General features: G+C 34.5%; 1 protein-coding gene across 2 annotated transcripts; it reads left to right on the plus strand.

The window, feature by feature from the left end:
• The first annotated feature begins 10 nt into the window (after positions 1–10).
• On the plus strand, positions 11–18,627 carry CRISP2 (cysteine rich secretory protein 2). 2 transcript variants are annotated; one of them, XM_089333201.1, is made up of 9 exons: positions 11–3,266; positions 4,103–4,206; positions 8,276–8,346; positions 9,846–9,962; positions 10,607–10,694; positions 12,784–12,929; positions 13,354–13,451; positions 16,231–16,319; positions 18,026–18,627. In XM_089333201.1, the coding sequence occupies exons 3-9, from the start codon at positions 8,278–8,280 to the stop codon at positions 18,151–18,153; spliced, it is 735 nt and encodes a 244-aa protein (XP_089189327.1). In that variant the 5' UTR covers positions 11–3,266; positions 4,103–4,206; positions 8,276–8,277; the 3' UTR covers positions 18,154–18,627. The 2 variants fall into 2 exon arrangements, with proteins under 2 accessions (XP_089189327.1, XP_089189326.1); XM_089333200.1 differs by having other exon boundaries at positions 11–4,206.
• Positions 18,628–19,487: the final 860 nt, after the last annotated feature.

Raw genomic sequence — 19,487 nt, forward strand, 5'->3', positions numbered from 1 at the left:
GCACTGCTGTATAAATAAATACCTCCAAATAATCATTTACATATAATCCATTTTTTAAAGATGTACTTGAAAGTCAGAGTTAGACAGAGAGAGAGAGAGAAAGATCATCCATCCACTGGTTCACTCCCCAAATGACCGCAACAGCAGGGGCAGGGCCAGGCCAAAGATAGAAGCCAGGAGGTTTTTCCAGGTATCCCACATGTGTGCAGGGGTCCAAGAACTTGGACTGTTTTCTACTGCTTTTCCAGGTGCATTAGCAGAGAACTGGATCAGAAGTGGAGCAGCCAGAACTTAAACCAGCCCTATATGGGATGGAGGCATATCAGTTACCGGCTATGTGGCAGTGCCAGCCCCCACATATTTTATATTTAATGCTGTTTCATTCATTCACCCTTTGTCTCACTCATTCAGCTCAACCTACAATTAAGTTGAATGTGTCCTAAAGGAACCCAAACTTTAAGTTTGCCAAGATTAATGAAGACTTTTGATTCACTTTAAAATCATTATTTATTTATTTGGTAGGCAGAGTTGCAGAAAGAGAGAGGGAAAGACAGAGAAAGACAAATCTATTCACTGATTCACTCCCAAAATGGCTGTAATGACTGGGGCTTGGCTGGCCAAAGGCAGGAACCTAGAACTCCATCCAGGTTAACCACATGAGTGGCAGATTCCCAAACACCTGGTCCATCTTCTGCTGCTTCTCCCAAGCCACTAGCAGGGAGCGGGGTTGAATGAGGAACAGCCAGAACTGAAACCGGCACATGTTACATGTGGCGACTAAACCCAGCACCACAAAGCTAACTGCAATTTACACAAGTTTTCCAATAGAAAATGATCACACTTTATTTTTTATACCTCTTTTCCCTTAGAAAAATTTTCTTTTAGAAACATTTTTAAAAGAATTAAAAATAATCTCCATAAATACCCCCTCAAGAAGGCACAACTCAGTCTTCTTCATTTTGAGACTCGTTGAATTTAGTGACTCACTTCCAAGAACTAAAATGTGGAAGAAGCAAAAGAGTAACAATAAAGTTGAGGGTTGGCAAGTTCCATATGAACCAACAGATCCAAATTAACACCATCAGTGATTAGTTATGTGGATTCTGTTCTTCATCCTCTGTGACATTCTCGCTAAGAAAATCAAAATCTCTCTCTAATCAAATGAGCTAAAACATCAGACAAACCTAAACTGAGGCACAATCTACAGAATACCCCTGAAGTATTTGACAGTACTCCTCAAAACTAAAAATCATGAAAAATCAGGAAATTTTGAGAAATAGTCACAAACCAAGGGAGCATAAGGAGACATGAGAATTAAATGCAATGTGCTATCATGGATTGGATATTGGAAGAGAAAAAACCATTAATGGGAAAATTGGTACAATCCAGGTATGGAGTATTATTAACAGTGACTCTGATTTCTTAGTTTTGATCATTGTGCTAGGGAAATGTAAAATGGTAACAATACAGAAAGTGAATCTGAACGAGAAATACATGCAGATCTCTCCACTATGTTAGCAAATTTTCTGTAGACCTAAAATAAAAATAAATAAAAAATGCATTTAAAAAGAGCAAGATTTTTTTTCTTGCCACCCAGAAACTTCACATTTTTTCTCTAGATTATCTGATTATTGATCTTTCAGACTTCCCCTGACTAACTTTCACTTTTTCTGTGCAATTGTTAAACAGATGATTTTGTCATCTTTTCATAACCTTTCAAATAATACCAATAATTGCACTGTCAAATTTGAAACTTGCTTATCCAGTGTCTGACTTTACTGAAAATTTCAAAGATATACATAGTCTTGAGGGAAGGGAAAGCAGGAAGCTCCAAGGCTGCTACTGTAATTCGCAGATGCTATTTTTGCAGTATCTCTTAGTCTTTAATACATTTTCTAATTGGTTTCCATTCATAACTTTTCAATGGCATTCTTGAGTATTTAGAGAATTCACATATTCATACTCAAACCAAACTGAAAGAAACTGAATGAGTTTCTACTTTCCCCTCCAATCCCATTTCATTTTACTCTCCCTTACTATGATCCAGTACAATGACCCCATTAAATTCTGTGAAGCACCTCAAATCTTTTATATCTCAAGGCAGGTATGTTTGCTATTAGCTCCATTTGAAAGCATCCTTCTTATTACTTACTGCAGTAGCTAATGCAAAATAAACATTCTATCAAAGATATTTCTGTGAGAAGATAACTGAAGAATTTTTTCTTATTCTCTTGCAACTCCATGTATTTTCTTTCATAGTAATCATCACAGTGTGTATCACTGTTTCTTGAGCTTAAGAAATATTTGTTGAAGATAATATGGAGCTCATTCTGGTAGAAAAGAGAAAAGGAAAACTATTTTGACTGATACTAAGAAATCATATACATTATCAACTAAAATTGCTAGAGGATAAAACATGATAAGGATGGGCTTGGAGAAAGAAAGGTGGATTTAAACAACTTTTCAGATAAATCCTCTCTGAGAAAATGATATTGGGTCAGAAACACAATAGAAATGAGAGAACAACCAATTAGATTCTTTAAGGGAGAAGACTTCTGACAGAAAGAAAAGTGAGTACAAATTTATTGAGATAGATAATAACTTGACATAGTTAAGTAAAGGCAAGAAGCCCAGAAGAGCTGAAGCAGAGAGAGAAAAGCTAAGAAAATTTGAAAAGAAGCAACAGCATTAGGCAGAAACCTGGTTACATAGTGCAAATGTCAAAACATCACCTAGTGCCCTTTAATATATATATATATATATTATTTTCATGTTAACATTTTTAATAAAAACACTTTTAAATAAATTAGTATATTATTAAAAGTAAAGTGGCAAGTCATCAACGTATGTTGAAAAGGAGTGTGATATAATGAAATCTATTTTGTAAGGGAGCAAGAATGGAAGCAAGAAAGCAGTTAAGAAGCAATTGACTGAAAATCATTTTCAGTTAGGCTGTACGAGATTATTGGTGTATATCATAAATATAAATATTTTTGTGTATGTGTGGTAGCCTCAGCTAATTCATAGGGTATACATTCCAAGAATAAAAAAAAAAACGAGAAATGTACTGAAGTTTTTAGGCGCAATCCTAGGGACAAATGGAGAAGCGATGGGAGGAAACCACTTAGCGAGATGGCTGTGAAGGCATAAAGCCCTGTGACGTCGCCCCCACGTGGTGCAATGGGGAAAGCTGACAATCGCCATAGGAGGGGCGAGCAGCCGCAGCTAGGCCCCACACCACGAAGACCTGTGCTCAGGAGAAGGAGGTAAGTATTAGGGTAGCCTGGGAGAATGGAAACGACCAGGCACGGGAAGGTGAGTGAAGACAGAGAGATACATCTGTGAGGAGGGGGGGATTGCTCGTCTTCATCCATGCCTGTGGGCACTGTCGAGGGTACATTGGCAGATTTCAGGGCAGATAGTTCACTATTATTGCTTAGTACTTACCCACCAAGGACGTTCAATGCACCTCTCTGTTTAATCTATCATATGCTTTACTTATCTTATAAAACAAAACATCCTATGTACCTGAGACCTATTAATTCACACAAGTTGGACGTCTCTAAATCTGGTCTTTCATGAAATCAAATTAAGTGCCTTAGTTTCTTATGTTTTGAATGTACTGTTATTCAAAGTTGTATACAATACTTAGACTTATGGTCATTGCCTCTTCTGGATTTTATGTCATCCATTGTCTTCCATATGAAAACATGAAGTTAAAAATTTAATTCCCAAATCCATGTATGTCTGAAACTTCTTACTGATATTATCCTTTAGATAGTGCATGAGTTGGAGTCCTAGATAAGGGATTAGGAGTATTGAAAGTATGCTATGATTTTTCAGAGAAGCTAGGGAATCCAGAATTAGTTGAACTCTTTTAAAGAGTCTACTTTTAGGTTAGTGCTTGAAGCAAAAACTAGGACATAGAAACACAAACTGATCTCTAGAGGAAATTATAGTCATAATGGTGACTTCATATATACTAATGAATTAGAGAACAAAACTAAATAGTTGAGCCAAGTTTTCAGTTTGTGACAGAAAATATGGATACTATCTATAACAGTAGTCTTCTTTTATTTATTTTAAATATTCCATTTTTTAGCACTATGAAACTGTACACCATGCTGCTCCTACAGACATCCTAAGACAGCTATGTCATCCTGGTCTTAGAACATCTGCCATAAAGGGCACAGTACTTTTTGATTGGTAAGTGGCAAGAGAAAAAATGGTAACCAACTTTTCAACTATGTATGAATGTAGAGATAACATGAAGTTATAGTGAATGGAGAAGTATTTCATATGCTCTCACCATTGTTTTCATTGATGCAACAAAGATGATTGAAAGATGTTGGATGAGTGAAAAAGTATGGGGAAGGAGAGAAGCAGAGAAGAGTGTATCATATCATGGTCTATTAAATTATGGAATAATATGTCATCTAAGGCAAGCCTATTGATTGACTGAGCTGTGCAAAATCTTCAGGCTCTTATGTATATTTACCTTTCAAGGAACTGATGATGATAAGCAACACAGATGTTAGGTAGTTTTCCTAAAGTAAGCCAGAACCATGTCTTGAACACTTGAATCCCTGATTAGATTTTTCTGATCCCTCCCTAATACGCACGCACCAAGGCATCTAGAAGGCAAAACAAGTCTTATAAACACTTCTGAAATCAACTACTAAATATAATATATGTTTATATAAAGATCTTAGGAATCCTCACACTACCAAATATGTCATATTGTGTATGAGTATTGATTATACTAGGTGTTTTGCATATATTATGACTTTCAATTTTCAAAGTTGACAATATATGATAATCCACATTTTACATAGAGAAATTTGACACTGAAGCTCAGTGAGAGTTTCATAGACCTAATGACTTCCAAAAACTGTATTCCTAATCATTAAGCTGTAAGTAGCTGATAAGTAGGAAGTAAAAGTCAGAGAAAGCAGAGCCATGGGCGCTCTCTATGATGCTGGCTCCTTGTTCCTGGTAATAAATCTGACTTCAGTGGTGAGTATAGAAGCAGTAGGTCAAAAAAGCAAAATCCAGATTTTGGTATCCTTGAAAAGATGAGAGGAACTTTGCTAGTGAGAGGGAGACATCATGGTTTACTTTCTCTTAATGCTTTGTGGGAAGCAAATAATGTCATAACATTGTTGATTAAATGGTGATAAAAATTGAGGCCACTGATTTGAAAAATATCATTTCAGAATTTTTATGACAATTTTTTTCATTATTTAGATTGTTTATACTTGCGGTATACAATGTCATAATTCAATACATATATTCAATGTGTGATGATCAGTTATCATTTTAAATTCCTTACACTGTGTCAAAATCTTTAATAATAGTGCATTTTTCTGTGGTGCAGTGTGATAGTTCAATAAATGCATACAATGGGTGTTAAGCCAATCAGGAACATTAGCATTTCCCTCTTCTTGTCATTGCTTCTATATGTTCATAAAATATATAGCAGGTTATTGTAAACTATAGCCACTCCACTGTGCTGTGAAACTCTAGAACTTATTCCTTCTATCTGTATTTTGGTGCCCATTGTCCAGCCTCTCTGTGTGCACCCCCTTATCTTCCCAGAATCTTTTAAACTTAGGTTTACTTGAAAACCAGAATTTACAAAAACAGAAATGGGTACAATATATATTTTCCTATAACTTCTCTCCACTGTCCTTTCTAGAGTTTAAACAGATATTACATCCTGCTATGAGAACCAACAGTGAGTAGCAGTAGTAATATTTTAAGAATATTCTATTATGCCATTTATTTTTAGGTTGCTATGGGTAAAATTATATATTTAGTAAATATACCTATGTTTTCTAAAATTTTGATAAATTTTTATTAAGAATGATTTCAATAAAACTTTTAAAATTAAGAAGGAATATTGTAGCACTATTACAAAACAAAGATGTAATATCCAATGAATTTTTATATTCATTCTAAAAATAATTTCCTTAATTCCTGTCTTTATTGCTTTTTTAAATAATTATATTAAAATCACCTTAAATAGAATTTAAAATGTTGCTATTTATGTATATAAACTTCCATATTAATTGTTTTACTTCTATTACATATATGATTATGCAGTAGTGTATGAATTATTAAAATAGGAACAGCAAGGCTCCATTGTGCTGCAACAATGATTCATTGTTTGCTTTTCCCAGTTGAAACTATGTCTCTTTCAGTGTATATTGAGTTTTAATTGGATTAAAATTAATTTCTGATATTGAATAAAAAGTTATCATTGAAAAGGGCTAACTGATCTAGGCCTTTATTTTTTCATCTGTAAAATTGAAGAGTAATACCCAAGAAAGCAGCAAAGTGCATTACACTTCAAATTTTATCATAAACCATTAACAAATGTTCATTTTCTTCATTTAATTGGCATACCATTGAGGATCAATTGCCTAATATTTACAAATTGGTGAAGTCTGAGATGTATCGCAAATGATTTTTTGAAGAATTTCTTTCCCTCCAAGAATTTGGGAGTGCAGTCTCACACATTGGAAGCAAATCAAAGCGGACTTTAATTAGCAAAATAAGTGAAGTAGATTAATGGCAGGAAGATGAGTGCTTCCTAAGTGAAATGGTCTTACTGCTTCATCCGAAATGTCTAGGACGTTTTGATACAGTAAGAAAGGACAATATGTGAATGGAAGGGGAGAGGGAGTGGGAAAGGGAAGGGTTGCGGGTGGGAGGGACGTTATGGGCGGGAAGCCATTGTAAGCCATAACCTGTACTTTGGAAATTTATATTCATTAAATAAAAGTTTAAAAAATGCTATAACTAGTACTCAAACAGTATTTTTCACTTTGTTTTATGTGTGGGTGTAAACTGTTGAAATCTTTACTTAATATATACTAAATTGATCTTCTATATATAAAGATAATTGAAAAAGAATCTTGATGTGAAAGGAAGGGGAAAGGGAGCTGGAGAGGGGAGGGTTGAGGGTGGAGGGAAGTTATTGGGGGGGGTGGGGGAGCCATTGTAATCCATAAGCTATACTTTGGAAATTTATATTCATTAAATAAAATTAAAAAAGAAAATATTACTGGGAATATTATGATAATTCAACAACTAAATTGAAACTGAAGAGTTTTTTTTTGTACATAAAAAATTTAAGAACAAATACAGCCTGAAACTTTTGAAGGAAATCAGAAATAGTGATAGTGGTGATTATTTTTCTATTATGTACACTATTATATTGATGTATACAAAATTTTTTTCTCATTTTTGTAAAAATTTTAATTATCTTATCAGTGTTATAGTTTTCAGTTTTAAAAACTACATAATAAAATTAAAATTATTTTAAGAAAAAAAAAGAAAGGACAATATGGACAATGAAATGCTGAATGACTTTTCAAAAATTAATGAAAATATTACCTGTGTACCAAATCATGTATTAAACTTCCTTGAACAGCTAAACTTTTAATACATTGATTGTATTTGCATTTTTTTCTCCACAGGAAATTTGAGATTACACACGAGTATAAGGAAGAAAATTAACACAACTTCTAAGAGTTCCATTAGAAAAATAATTAATGAACTGGTTGCACATATATGTCTATGTGGTCACAATCCTGGAATCTTGATTGCAGTCTGATATACATAAAATGGACAAATAATTATACTTTTCATATAAAATAGCAAATCAAAAGACAGTACACGGGGGCTGGCTCTGTGACATAGAGGTTAAGCCTCCCCCTGCAGTACCGGCATCCAGAGAGTGAACCAGCAGATAGAACATTCTCTCTCTCTCTCTTTCTCTCTCTCTCTTCCCCTCTCTCTCTCTGTAACTCTGCCTTTCAAATAAATAAAAATAAATCTTAATAATAAAGAGACAGTACACATTGAAAGTAAGCTTTTCCAAAACATAGAGATGAATAATAGATGCTAGTACTATGAATACCTATGAAGGAATGTGGAGTTTTTTCCATATTTTCCTTTTGGTAAGATAAGGGTAACAAAACCATGATAAAGAAGGCAACATGTCCCTATCATTTATAATTGCACCTTAAAGGCATCAATCAAATTATTCACTTTATTCACTGCTGCCCTTAGTACAGACAGGATCAGCTCCACTATGAGTCTACTGGAACTATGTCAATTATTCACTAATTATGTTATTAGCAAATTTGAAGGTCACAGTTCCTTTGGATAAGCAAGATAATTTCATTGATTTTTCTTCCTCTTAGTCAGAAATCCATGCACTGCTTGATCTAATGCAGGCTTTTGTTTTCTTTTGCTTAATTTCTAGCAATGGCTTTATTCCCAGTGGTGTTGTTTCTGGTTACTGTGCTGCTTCCATCTTTACCCACTGAAGGAAAGGTAAGGTTGAAATTGATAATCTCAGCACTATCTGCAACTAGGTGGATAGCAAGCTACTTCAAGGATGGAAGTGTCTGGTATGCTATGAGGTTCTCATCGGCTATTCAAAGGACTTGACATAGCTGTCAGTCACATGTAGTGATTAAACACTTGAAATGAGGCTTGAATGAGACAAATTGTAGCGCAAGTATGATACCACATTTCAAAGGTTTAGAGAAACAATAGCAATAAATTTCAATAATGATGAAATGATAGTACCTTGAATATTTAGTTTACAAATGTATTTGATTCCTAGGGCTACTGAGACACAAGATCATAAGCTTGTAACTTAGAACGACAGAAATTTATTCTTTCACAGCTATAGAGGCCAGAAATCTGAAATCAAGGTATCTTGAGACCGGATGCTCCTGGAGGTTCCAGAAGGGATCAACACCTTGCCTTATTCCCAGCATCTGGTGGCTTCTGCCAGTCCCTGGCATTGATAAACGTGTGGCTCCATCACTCTGATCTCTGCCTTCATCTTCACACTGCTGTCTGCTCTCTGTGTGTCTCTTATAAAATATGGGTCACTGGATTAATGGCCCACTGGATAACGTAGGATGATTTCAATCTAAGATCTTTAAGTGTATCTTTAAAGAGTGCCTTTTTTGATTCCAAAATAAGATAACACTCACACATTCTGGGGATAAGCACATGACATGTCTTTTTGGAAATCACCACTCAACTCATTATAAATAATATACATTATTAATTCAGTATCACCCATTTCTTTTTATTTTTCTAGATTTATTTATTTATTTGAAAGTTAGCGTTACAGAGAAGCAGCAGAGACAGGGAGAGCGAGAACGAGGGCAAGAGCAAGAGAGAGAGAGACAGAGAGAGAGAGAGAATCTTCCTACAATGGTCAGGGCTGTGCTGAGCCAAAGCCAGGAGCCAGAAATTTTTTAAAAACATTGCAAAGCTTCTTTTAAGAAAAAAAAACATAAAATCTGCCACATAGTAGGTAGAATGATTTTAGTTGAGTATTGAATGTGAGACATGCACTTCAGCTGGTCCTCAACATTCTTTCTCCAAATACAAATCCTTATCTCAGGGCAAAGAAAGTCCAAGATGAATTTCGGGTTCCACCCTTATGTCACTTTGCTGCAGTCAAAAGAAATGGGAATGAATATGCCCTAAGGTTCTAAAATATCATCTACCCTATATCTATAAAAATCATATAAAAAATTTCTTGAAGCCAGAAATTTGCATTTGTGTCTCCAATACAGGTTGTTATTTGTTGTGCCATGAATTACTCCTTGTTGCAAAGCTTTTCTCTACTATATCCCCTGCAAAATTCATAATTTTGTCTCATTTTTATTGGAAGTGCTCAAAACTTTGTTTTTAATAATTCTGTATTATCATAAATTAGCTAAATCTTATGCACATGATTTTTTCTCTGGAATTATTCACTATTATAATTTTCAAAAGCGTTAAAAATAATTCTTATTTTTCTCTAGGATCCAGCTTTTACTGCTTTGTTAACCACCCAAACACAAGTGCAAAAGGAGATTGTAAACAAACACAATGAGCTAAGGAAAGCAGTCTCTCCCTCTGCCAGCAACATGCTGAAGATGGTAAGAGGAGATAATGGATGGGTAGTGCTGTGAACCAGTGTACCAGCAGTGAAAGGGGCAGGCAGTGGGGAATCACCTCTTTTCAGGTTTTTGTGGTTTAAAAAAGCCAGCCTGTTTTCTGTTCACTTTCTTTCCTACTCTCATCTCAAAAAAATCTCCCTTACCTTTTTGTTTCACTCTTCGAGATCAGTGGCATTTTATATAAATAAAAGTTAACTTCCCAGGTCACAGTCCCTGAAAGTTGGTATCTCCCATATAAATGCAGTGGTATACAAAATAAGTTCGGAATGACCCAGGCCAGGATACAAGTATTGAAATATAATTAGAATTTTTCACATATGAATCCATGTTTAGGTTATCACACTGCCTAAAATCCTAGCTGTGGCTGGTTAGCTCTCTTAAATAACATGGTTCTAGATATTTCACTCCTTAGATTCACCATCTATGGACTTCAATTCCTGTGGAAACTGGTGCTGTGGCAGACAGAGAAACACTAACACCTAAAATACAAAAAAAAAAAAAATTAATAGCAGTGATAATTAGATAATATGGAAGTTTTAAGATATAATCAATCTACCAATCAGATTATAAGCCATGTGCCTCATTGTGGTGAATCTGTGTATTTTTTTTCCTATGATATTTAGGAATGGAGCAGAGACGCAACAGTAAATGCTCAAAAGTGGGCAAATAAGTGCACTTTAGAGCACAGTGACCCAGAGGACCGAAAAACCAGTAAGTAAATTAGAAATATTTGTTGAATAATTAACAGATAAAACAAAAGTGGACCTTGGTGGGATATTACATTAAAAAGATTTTGTGAATATAGATTGCTTATACAGTAATCTCTCTTCAAAACTGTATGAGATGCAGAGATAGTGAAGATATGAACAATTTTGGACTTCTTTATTGCTTACATTATGCAAATAATTTCTTACATATTATTTGTTCCTCTCAACTAGCTCAGAGTAAGTCACGTGTCATCTGTGTGTGTTTTTTTTTTATTTTGCAATTTTAAAGGTTAGAAAATTGTGTTTATAAAGTTAAGTGACAAACCCAGAACACAATCTGAAAAGGTGTCATACCAGAAAATTTTTAATTTCTAAATCACTGTTCTTTTTATAATAAATAATTGTTCAATGTTTTGAAATCTGATTTTGTCTTCATAAATACATTAAATTATGTTGATTGTCCCTAGTATTGTTCTAAAAATATTAAACATTTTTTACTATTTAATCATACTAAAATACATCATATTAAAATTCACATAAAATTAATATTTTGAGTATGATCATTAATTTTTTAAACCAAGTAATCAAGTATTTTGTATGTACTGAGTGCCACCAATGTACAGAATATTATTTAGACTGAAAAAAGTCAATAATACATATCAAGTATTATAAAAAAAAAAAGAGATAGAAACATGTGCTCATTAACTTTATGAAAAATACATACACTATCAAGATTGGGATCCACATAGGCAAGCCTAATTTGAAATCAGTGGGTAATTTGCCTGTTGTTTCAAGTGAACTATTATTATTTATATTGTTGCTGCTATGATAATAATAAAATTATGAAGAAAGATGACTGCATTCAGTAAAAAACTGAGACAAATGGTCTTAAGTTACAAGTCTCTGGTTAGACTCTTAATTTCGCTTCTTCTCTTTACAAAGAATCCCAAGAATATTTTAAAATCTCTGTAAACAGCCTGTAGAGTTTGAATTACAAAAGCACATATATTATATATGATATATGCTGTAAATATAAAATAAATATATATATATGAATATATATTGGTGGATTGCAAAAAACAGAGAAATATTTCTGGGCTATCATGCACATGTGGAACTCTCTGAGGAGGATTTGGTCTTGTAATATTTTGATTTCCTGATTAAGGGATGATTTACAAGTTTTGAAAGCTATTGTGGGGCTGGCGCTATGGCATAGTGCGTAAAACCGCCAGCTGCAGTGCCTGCATCCCATATGGGCACTGGTTCGAATCCCAGCTGCTCCACTTTTGATCCAGCTCTCTGCTATGGCCTGGGAAAGTAGTACAAGATAGCCCAAGTCCTTGGGCTCCTGCACCCACGTGGAAGACCTGGAAGAAGCTCCTGGCTCCTGCCTTTGGATCGGCACAGATCCGGCCATTGCAGCCATCTAGGGGGCGAACCAGTGGATGGAAGATTCTCTCTCTCTCTCTCTCTCTCTCTCTCTCTCTGCCACTCCTCTCTCTCTCTGTGTAACTCTTACTTTCAAATAAATAAATAAATCTTTAAAAAAATAAAAGAAAGCTATTGTTCCCCCTGACATCAGTTGTCCCTTGATTGGGCCTCTTAAAGACTGATTATAAACACTTTCTTCAAATTTCACAAAAGTATATAAACATTTATTCAGGCTCCTGTATAGATATGAATACTCTTTGGTGAGGGTGGCACAGCAGTGGAGACAGTATAAGAGTTGGCAGCTGTGTTCCAGAAGCTCATAGTACAAAGTCAAGAATGGGGAGCATTTACACACAAGAAAATTTTAGCATGTAAGTAAATACATGTTTGACCATCTGGAAGGAAAAATATTTTTAATGAATGAAATCCTCTCAATAAAGTTATGCATGTCCAAATCAGCTACCATGTTTGAGGCAGTTTTGCCTTCTAATCAGTTTTATTGCTGATTTAAAAAAAAAAGGCATTCTTCTTGTGTATTTTCAACAGTTTGCAACTTCAGTTCCTACGTTTGAATGAAGCATATTTATGCTTATGTTGTAATTTTTTTTATTTCCATTGAATGATTTTTTTACTTTCCTCATGAACAATCTGGTTTTTCTTAGGTACAAAATGTGGTGAGAATCTCTACATGTCTAGTGACCCTACTTCCTGGTCAGATGCAATCCAAAACTGGTTTGATGAGAGCCAGTATTTTACCTATGGTGTAGGACCCAAGAGTCCCCATGCAATTGTTGGACATTATACTCAGGTAAGAGGAATATTTGAAAGCATCTCTACCGCAAGTGCTCTAACAGAGAAAGCTTCCCCAGAGAAAGCTTCCCCAAATTGCTACCAGTTTACATGTTCACTTTGAGGGAACAACCTGAGTAGATGTGCTATACTCTTGACATTTGGCTGATGCTTCATCTAGAGCTGTCATTTTACTTCAAGTCTGAAAAACTCCTCAGAAAGCATGCTCTATAGTGTTTATATTATAAATGGGTAAAATGGTGAATGTCCATGAAAATTTAATGTTAGAATTTTATGACATTGATCAAACATTTTATTTTCTTAAGGTATATGACTACAAAATACAGCAGTAACATTTCTTCCATCTATATTTGTTATCATTTGTCTTTTAATATTTTCCCTGTAATATATTCTAATATATTTCTTGCTTTGTGGATTTTTAGCTTGTTTGGTACTCATCTTACCGTGTTGGATGTGGAATTGCCTTCTGTCCTAATCAAGATAACCTCAGATATTACTACGTTTGCCAATATTGCCCTGCGTAAGTGTGCAGTTTAAAGTTTAGTGCAGATAATCCCATATTCAATTTTATATTTCAAATGTTTTGTCTATCATCAAAAATCTTAAATACATCAGAATTAAATATATAAGAAAGACGTACCTGTGATCAGAAGAAATGATTCACATCCAATATCTCAAAATAATTGGGACATGTTATTAATATAACATTTGATAAATTCAGTAAACAAAATTTCTGTAAAGTAGAATAAAAAGTATATTTCAGTGTAAAGAGAGAATACATTTTTCAAAATGTCTTCAAGATCAAAGTACTGTCAGAGAATCAGAAGCACTTGTTCCTGAGTTATAAAATGTTATCTTTTTTTTTTTTTTTTGCCTCGGGTGATTACTGACATCATAAATAAGAGTGTCAGTTGTTGAATCAACAACGAGAGTCACTGTGCACATATTCCCCATGTAAGATCTCTGTCCTTAATGAGTTGTACTATGAAAATTAATGGTAAACCTAATCTTCAAACAGTACTTTATACTTTGTGTGTCTGTGTGGGTGCAGTCTGTTAAAATCTTTATGTAGTGTACACTAAGTTGATCTTCTGTATATAAAGATAATTTAAAATTAATCTTAATGAAGAATGGGATGGAAGAGGGAGTAGGAGATGGGATGGTTTGCGGGTGTGAGAGTGGTTATGGGGGGAACAACCACTATAATCCAAAAGTTGTACTTTCGAAATTTATTAAATAAAAGTTTAATAAATAAATAAATAAATAAATTTTTGAAAAAAAATGTTATCTTTTCTGTCTGTTGTCTTCCCCAAGGCTCACGGTTAGTCCTTAAACATATGTAGTATGCATTTCTCCAAATTTGCTATCATTGTTCTTGTTGATTACACACTCTAAGAGTGTAGAAACTTGATGGTTAAGCTAGATGTGTTGATGGATTAGCAAATTCAGTTGAAATAATGTGATTTTAGCTCTTTCAGCTCAATTGGTACTATTCTTCTTTATCTAAAAAGAAAACGTTTGTATATTATTATCCTTACAAATAAGTCATTATTTGGAGACTCAAAAATATTTTCAGGAGACTTCTAATGTATTTCAGAATCCTGAAAAGGTAATATATTAAGTCTTTGATTAGAATTTTGCAGAAAATTCCTTAACCACATTTTGAGGTCTTCATTTAAATTCTATGAATATACAAATATTTAATAAATATTCACAAGTTATCTGCTTTGATTTTCTTCATGTTTGACATTCTTTACCACTGCAAGCAGGGGTTCCCCATAAAAACCTCCTATAGTATTTGTTTTGAGACTCTGGATAAACCTGCTGATGTTGGGTTACAGCTGGAGAAATGTCACATTCAAAGACATTTTACAGTGAGCAGATCCTAAAGATCAGTAGAGAGGATCAAGTCCTCAGGAGAATGCATCCAAACTCACTTCTGGGTTCCCAGAGTGAGGCATCTGGAGCCAGATGCTTAAAGTAAAGGTTGGAGTGAGTAATGAGAGGAAGCAAGGGGGTGAACACTTGTGAACACTTCTATATCTATTTCACATTTTTTAAAGTGCCTGTACACAGAATATGTATTATGCAAGGGAGATGGAGTTTCAATAGTGTTGCCTTGGACTCATGTCCCAACTCAGTTTTGAGATTTGCACTCTTATGTTGTTACAAATTAATTAAGATAATTATCATCAATGAATTGCAGGCTAGTGAGTATAAAGTGACTACACCCTGGATACTGATGTTTATCAAATTTGTTTTTGAACTAATTCATTTTGTGTAAGCATAAAATTCTTACTCTCACCTTCCCATTACATGTCACTAAACAAACACACCACTAACAACGTAAAGTAACTACCTCTATCTAGAATTAAAACAAAACAAAGCAAAAAAAAAAAAAAAAATACCAGGACATCATTTTCTCCAGTTTTGAGAAATTAGGGTGCTTTTTCATTTTTCAAATACAAGATGGTACTACTAAAAGCATTGAATATTCTTAACTATATCCATTTTTTATATAAAGGTAAAAAATTCATGTATTTCATATAAACAGTTTTAAGAACATAATGATACTACTTCCTACCCCACCATTTCTTCTCACCTGGCTCACACCCCCTCTCCTCCTTCTTTCTTATTTTTCTTATTATATTTGGAATGACATGCTTTCAATTTACTTTATAATAGTAAGTTTAATCCTCCACTAAATAAAGAATTCAACAAGTATAAAGTAGAAAAACTGCAGTTCCTCAGGAATATAGATAGTCTATAGACAATAATCAAATATCAAAATGTCAATTTCACTCATATTCATTACATTTTTTGTACTCATATATATCACAAATCAGTGAAAACATGATACTTTTCTTTTTGGGAATGGTTTATTTCACTAAGCAAAAAGGTCTCCAACTGCATCCGTTTAGAATATTCTTTTCCCTACTGGGACCCCTTGGCCCCAGGACCATCACCTTTCCTGTCTCAGCAATTTGACCTGGTCTACTGGAAGATGAAGATGGTGTAATTAGTTGAAATATGCTCTGACAATCCTAGAATCTAGTGATCTCAATTTTGTTGGTCATCCTGTGTAATAATGGTCAAAGAATAGGGGTCAATGTGGGAAGCGTGTTATTAACTTGAATTATTATCTGAGTTATACTTGAAAATTATAATTTTTCAGATTTGTTATATAACCCCAAATATGAATGATTATTTATGTATATATATGGTGGCTGATACTGCCTTTACAATGTAAGCTCAACAACAAAGTAAAAATATTTGATATTGTAAATTTCAAATTTCAGAGGGAATAATGTGAATAGAAAGAATACTCCTTACCAACAAGGAATACCTTGTGCCAGTTGCCCTGGTCACTGTGAGAACGGCCTTTGTAGTAAGTTTGAAGTAATTAACTTGCTATTATTTTAAACAATTCTTAATTCATTTTCTTTTATTAATAAATTCCCTAAAGTAAGCAATAAAAAGAATGTGTTAATGCGAAAAGGAAAAGCTCATCAGTGTGTTAAATATTTTATACACTGCAGTGGTCTACACTGCATTTGTAATTACTACATACAACATAATGGAGTACTTACCATCAAGTAACATGTTGGATACATTTTAATTATTATGGATGGTAGAGTTGATTCGCTGAGAAATTTTACCTTTTAAATGTATTCACTATTGAATAGCATTCTTTCTGACCCAACTGTAATTCAGAATATTGAAAATATCAACACTATTAAACGAGTATAAAAGAAAGATAATATGTATAACACTGCTGAACACTACTTGCCTAGAGTAAGAACTTCTTGAGCAAAATGTGGCTAAGTTAGAATCATGTTATTTGAAGAGCTTTCTAGCAGTAGCATGCAGAAACAATTGCCTGACCTTCAGCTAGGAAACTTGAAATATGTAGATTTTGTAAAAAAGGATGTTATTACCATAGTAATATCAAAATAAATAACAAAAACAATATTTGATTTGTTACCTATGCTGGTTGAGTGCTAATCAAAAGAAAAGAGGAGTTCAAAAAATTCCTGTTTCTGCCTTAGATTTTTTAGTTGGAGCACCATTGCACTTGTATGTGGGAAGGTTTCAAGGGGGTTGCCCCAAGAATTGTTACTCTTTTGGCCGGCGCAGCGGCTCAATAGGCTAATCCTCTGCCTGCGGCGCCAGCACACGGGGTTCTAGTCCCGGTTGGGGTGCCGGATTCTGTCCCGGTCACTCCTCTTCCAGTCCAGCTCTCTGCTGTGGCCCAGGAGTGCAGTGGAGGATGGCCCAAGTCCCTGGGTCCTGCACCTGCATGGGAGACCAGGAGAAGCACCTGGCTCCTTGATTCCGGCAGTGCGCTGGCCGGAGTGGCCTTTGAGGGGTGAACCAACGGAAAAGGAAGACCCTTTTTCTCTGTCTCTCTCTTTCTCTCACTGTCCACTCTGCCTGTCAAAAAAAAAAAAAAAAAAGAATTGTCACTCTTATATGTAGTATGATGAGTTCAGTTTTAGACTTGTTGAATTGGGGCCCTTAGTGAGAATCCAACTGGAAACATTGAGGGGGAAATAGACATGTTTGCACTTTTTTACATCTGTATCCATCTTAAAGACAACTTACTCCAGAAGGAAAGTGTTGAAGTGTAAAACCCATGCAGTCCAATTGTGTGAGATGATGTAAATGTTATTTATGCATGTGTGTCTTGTTAGCTTAACCTAGGAGCATGTGAGGTCTCTGAATACTTTGACATGTGGGTAGTAAGATTAAGAAACAATGTTTCACTTAGTATTAATAGCTGCATGTGACTATTGGCCCCCATAGGGGACTCTGAGGATATAAAGAGATTTAATTATTCTCATTGCTGAATAAGAAAAATGAGCCAATTCATTTTAGAAACATACCACGAATTTGAAATAAAGTGACAGAATAATCACTGAGCACAACCAAAATACTTCATTTTTTCCTCAAGTCATAGAGCCCTATCACAGTGTGAGTAATGCTACCTTGTTATTCGTTTATAGCCTTTTCTTCAATCACTTTAAATGTATGGATTGTTTTGCTTCTACCAAGGAAATTAACCAGGATCTAACTTTCCTGTTTTTGTTACAGCCAATAGCTGCGAGTTTGAAGATCTCCTTAGCAACTGTGGCTCCTTGAAGAATACAGCTGGCTGTGAACATGAATTACTCAAGGAGAAATGCAAAGCTACTTGCTTATGTGAAGACAAAATTTTCTAAAATGGCTTGTGTGTCTTCTGCAGAACAATGTGGAGAAGGGTTGCATTACTTACTTGACACCAGCCAGGGGAAATTGTAGCTATGTTAGTTATGAATTTGATACCCAACAGCTTTGCATCTTTTTTCTCCTCAATCTTCACAGAAATCTCTTATCATACGATGATTTTCCATAGCATCCTAGTCCATGATGACCTCTGGACTTTGATAGAAATTTTGCACTTTAAATGTAATGAATTGAGTCAAACTGAAGATGTTGAAAGTTATATAACAATAGGACTTACACCACCACCACATGGATTAAAATGGAGAATTTCGTGTCCAGAAACACACTAAAGGAGAAAAGACTGTAACATCCTTGCATTCCTACTACATGATTTCCACCTGTGTAAAGAATGAACTTAAAGCTTGGCATCTACATTTTTCCTATGGCACTTGTTAAAAATCAGCTTTTAGAATAAAAAACTAATCTGAGCAACCACAAAGATGTTCCAATGCAGTGTTTTTACTGTTTTAATAACTGACTTGAGCTACACTCAGTCCAGATAAATGACTACACCAAATCTATCAAATTTCAAACAAAAAAGGAATCCAGTTCTGTTTCTTTTCATCTTCTCCCTTTATTTTTTATTAGAAACCAAAAAGGAGATAGAATTTTCAAACACAGCCCTTAAGAAAACAAACTTATTACTTTGGCAACTTTTTATGACTATCATTCTGTTAGAGAGATTTACCATTGATAAGCGCTGTGTTTTCAGTATGATCTTTTCCTTTCACCTCATACAAGAATTTAACCCTGAAAAATCTATGCTAATGGCATTAAGATGATAAAAATTAATCTAACAATAGTGTTTAGAGGTAGGGCAGACTTAAACAAGGCCATTAGAATGTATCATCTGTAACTGTATCCTCTAAGAATAGGGGGAGAGAGAACAGAGGTACACACTTGCTCAAATCTAGATATGAGCTGTGTGGTTTGGATGCTCAGGAACCAAAACTGTGAGCCAAAATAATCCTCTTTTCTCTAAATAATCCTGCTTCAAGTAGCTTTCTGTAGCAATTAAAGGCCAACGTAATAAATCTTAGCATAAATTTTCTTTAGATGATAACAGCAGTGTGAAGTGGGCCCATTTTAAATATGAGAAATTGCACAAAAAATCTCAAAAAGGAAAATTTTGTCAGTAGTCGTAGGATAGATCTGGCCAGATGTTGAAATGACATGAGCCATTGATGCTTCTAAGATATTGAAATAGATTATTTGAATCATTCTATAGCTAAGAATGACTTTGAACTTAGAAGCTCCTAGGAGGGAAATTTCTAGGTTCAGATGATTTCAC

Source organism: Oryctolagus cuniculus, chromosome 5 (genome assembly GCF_051225735.1).
Source record: "Oryctolagus cuniculus isolate XC-2025 breed Fujian yellow rabbit chromosome 5, ASM5122573v1, whole genome shotgun sequence".
NCBI classification, from domain to species: Eukaryota; Metazoa; Chordata; class Mammalia; order Lagomorpha; family Leporidae; genus Oryctolagus; species Oryctolagus cuniculus.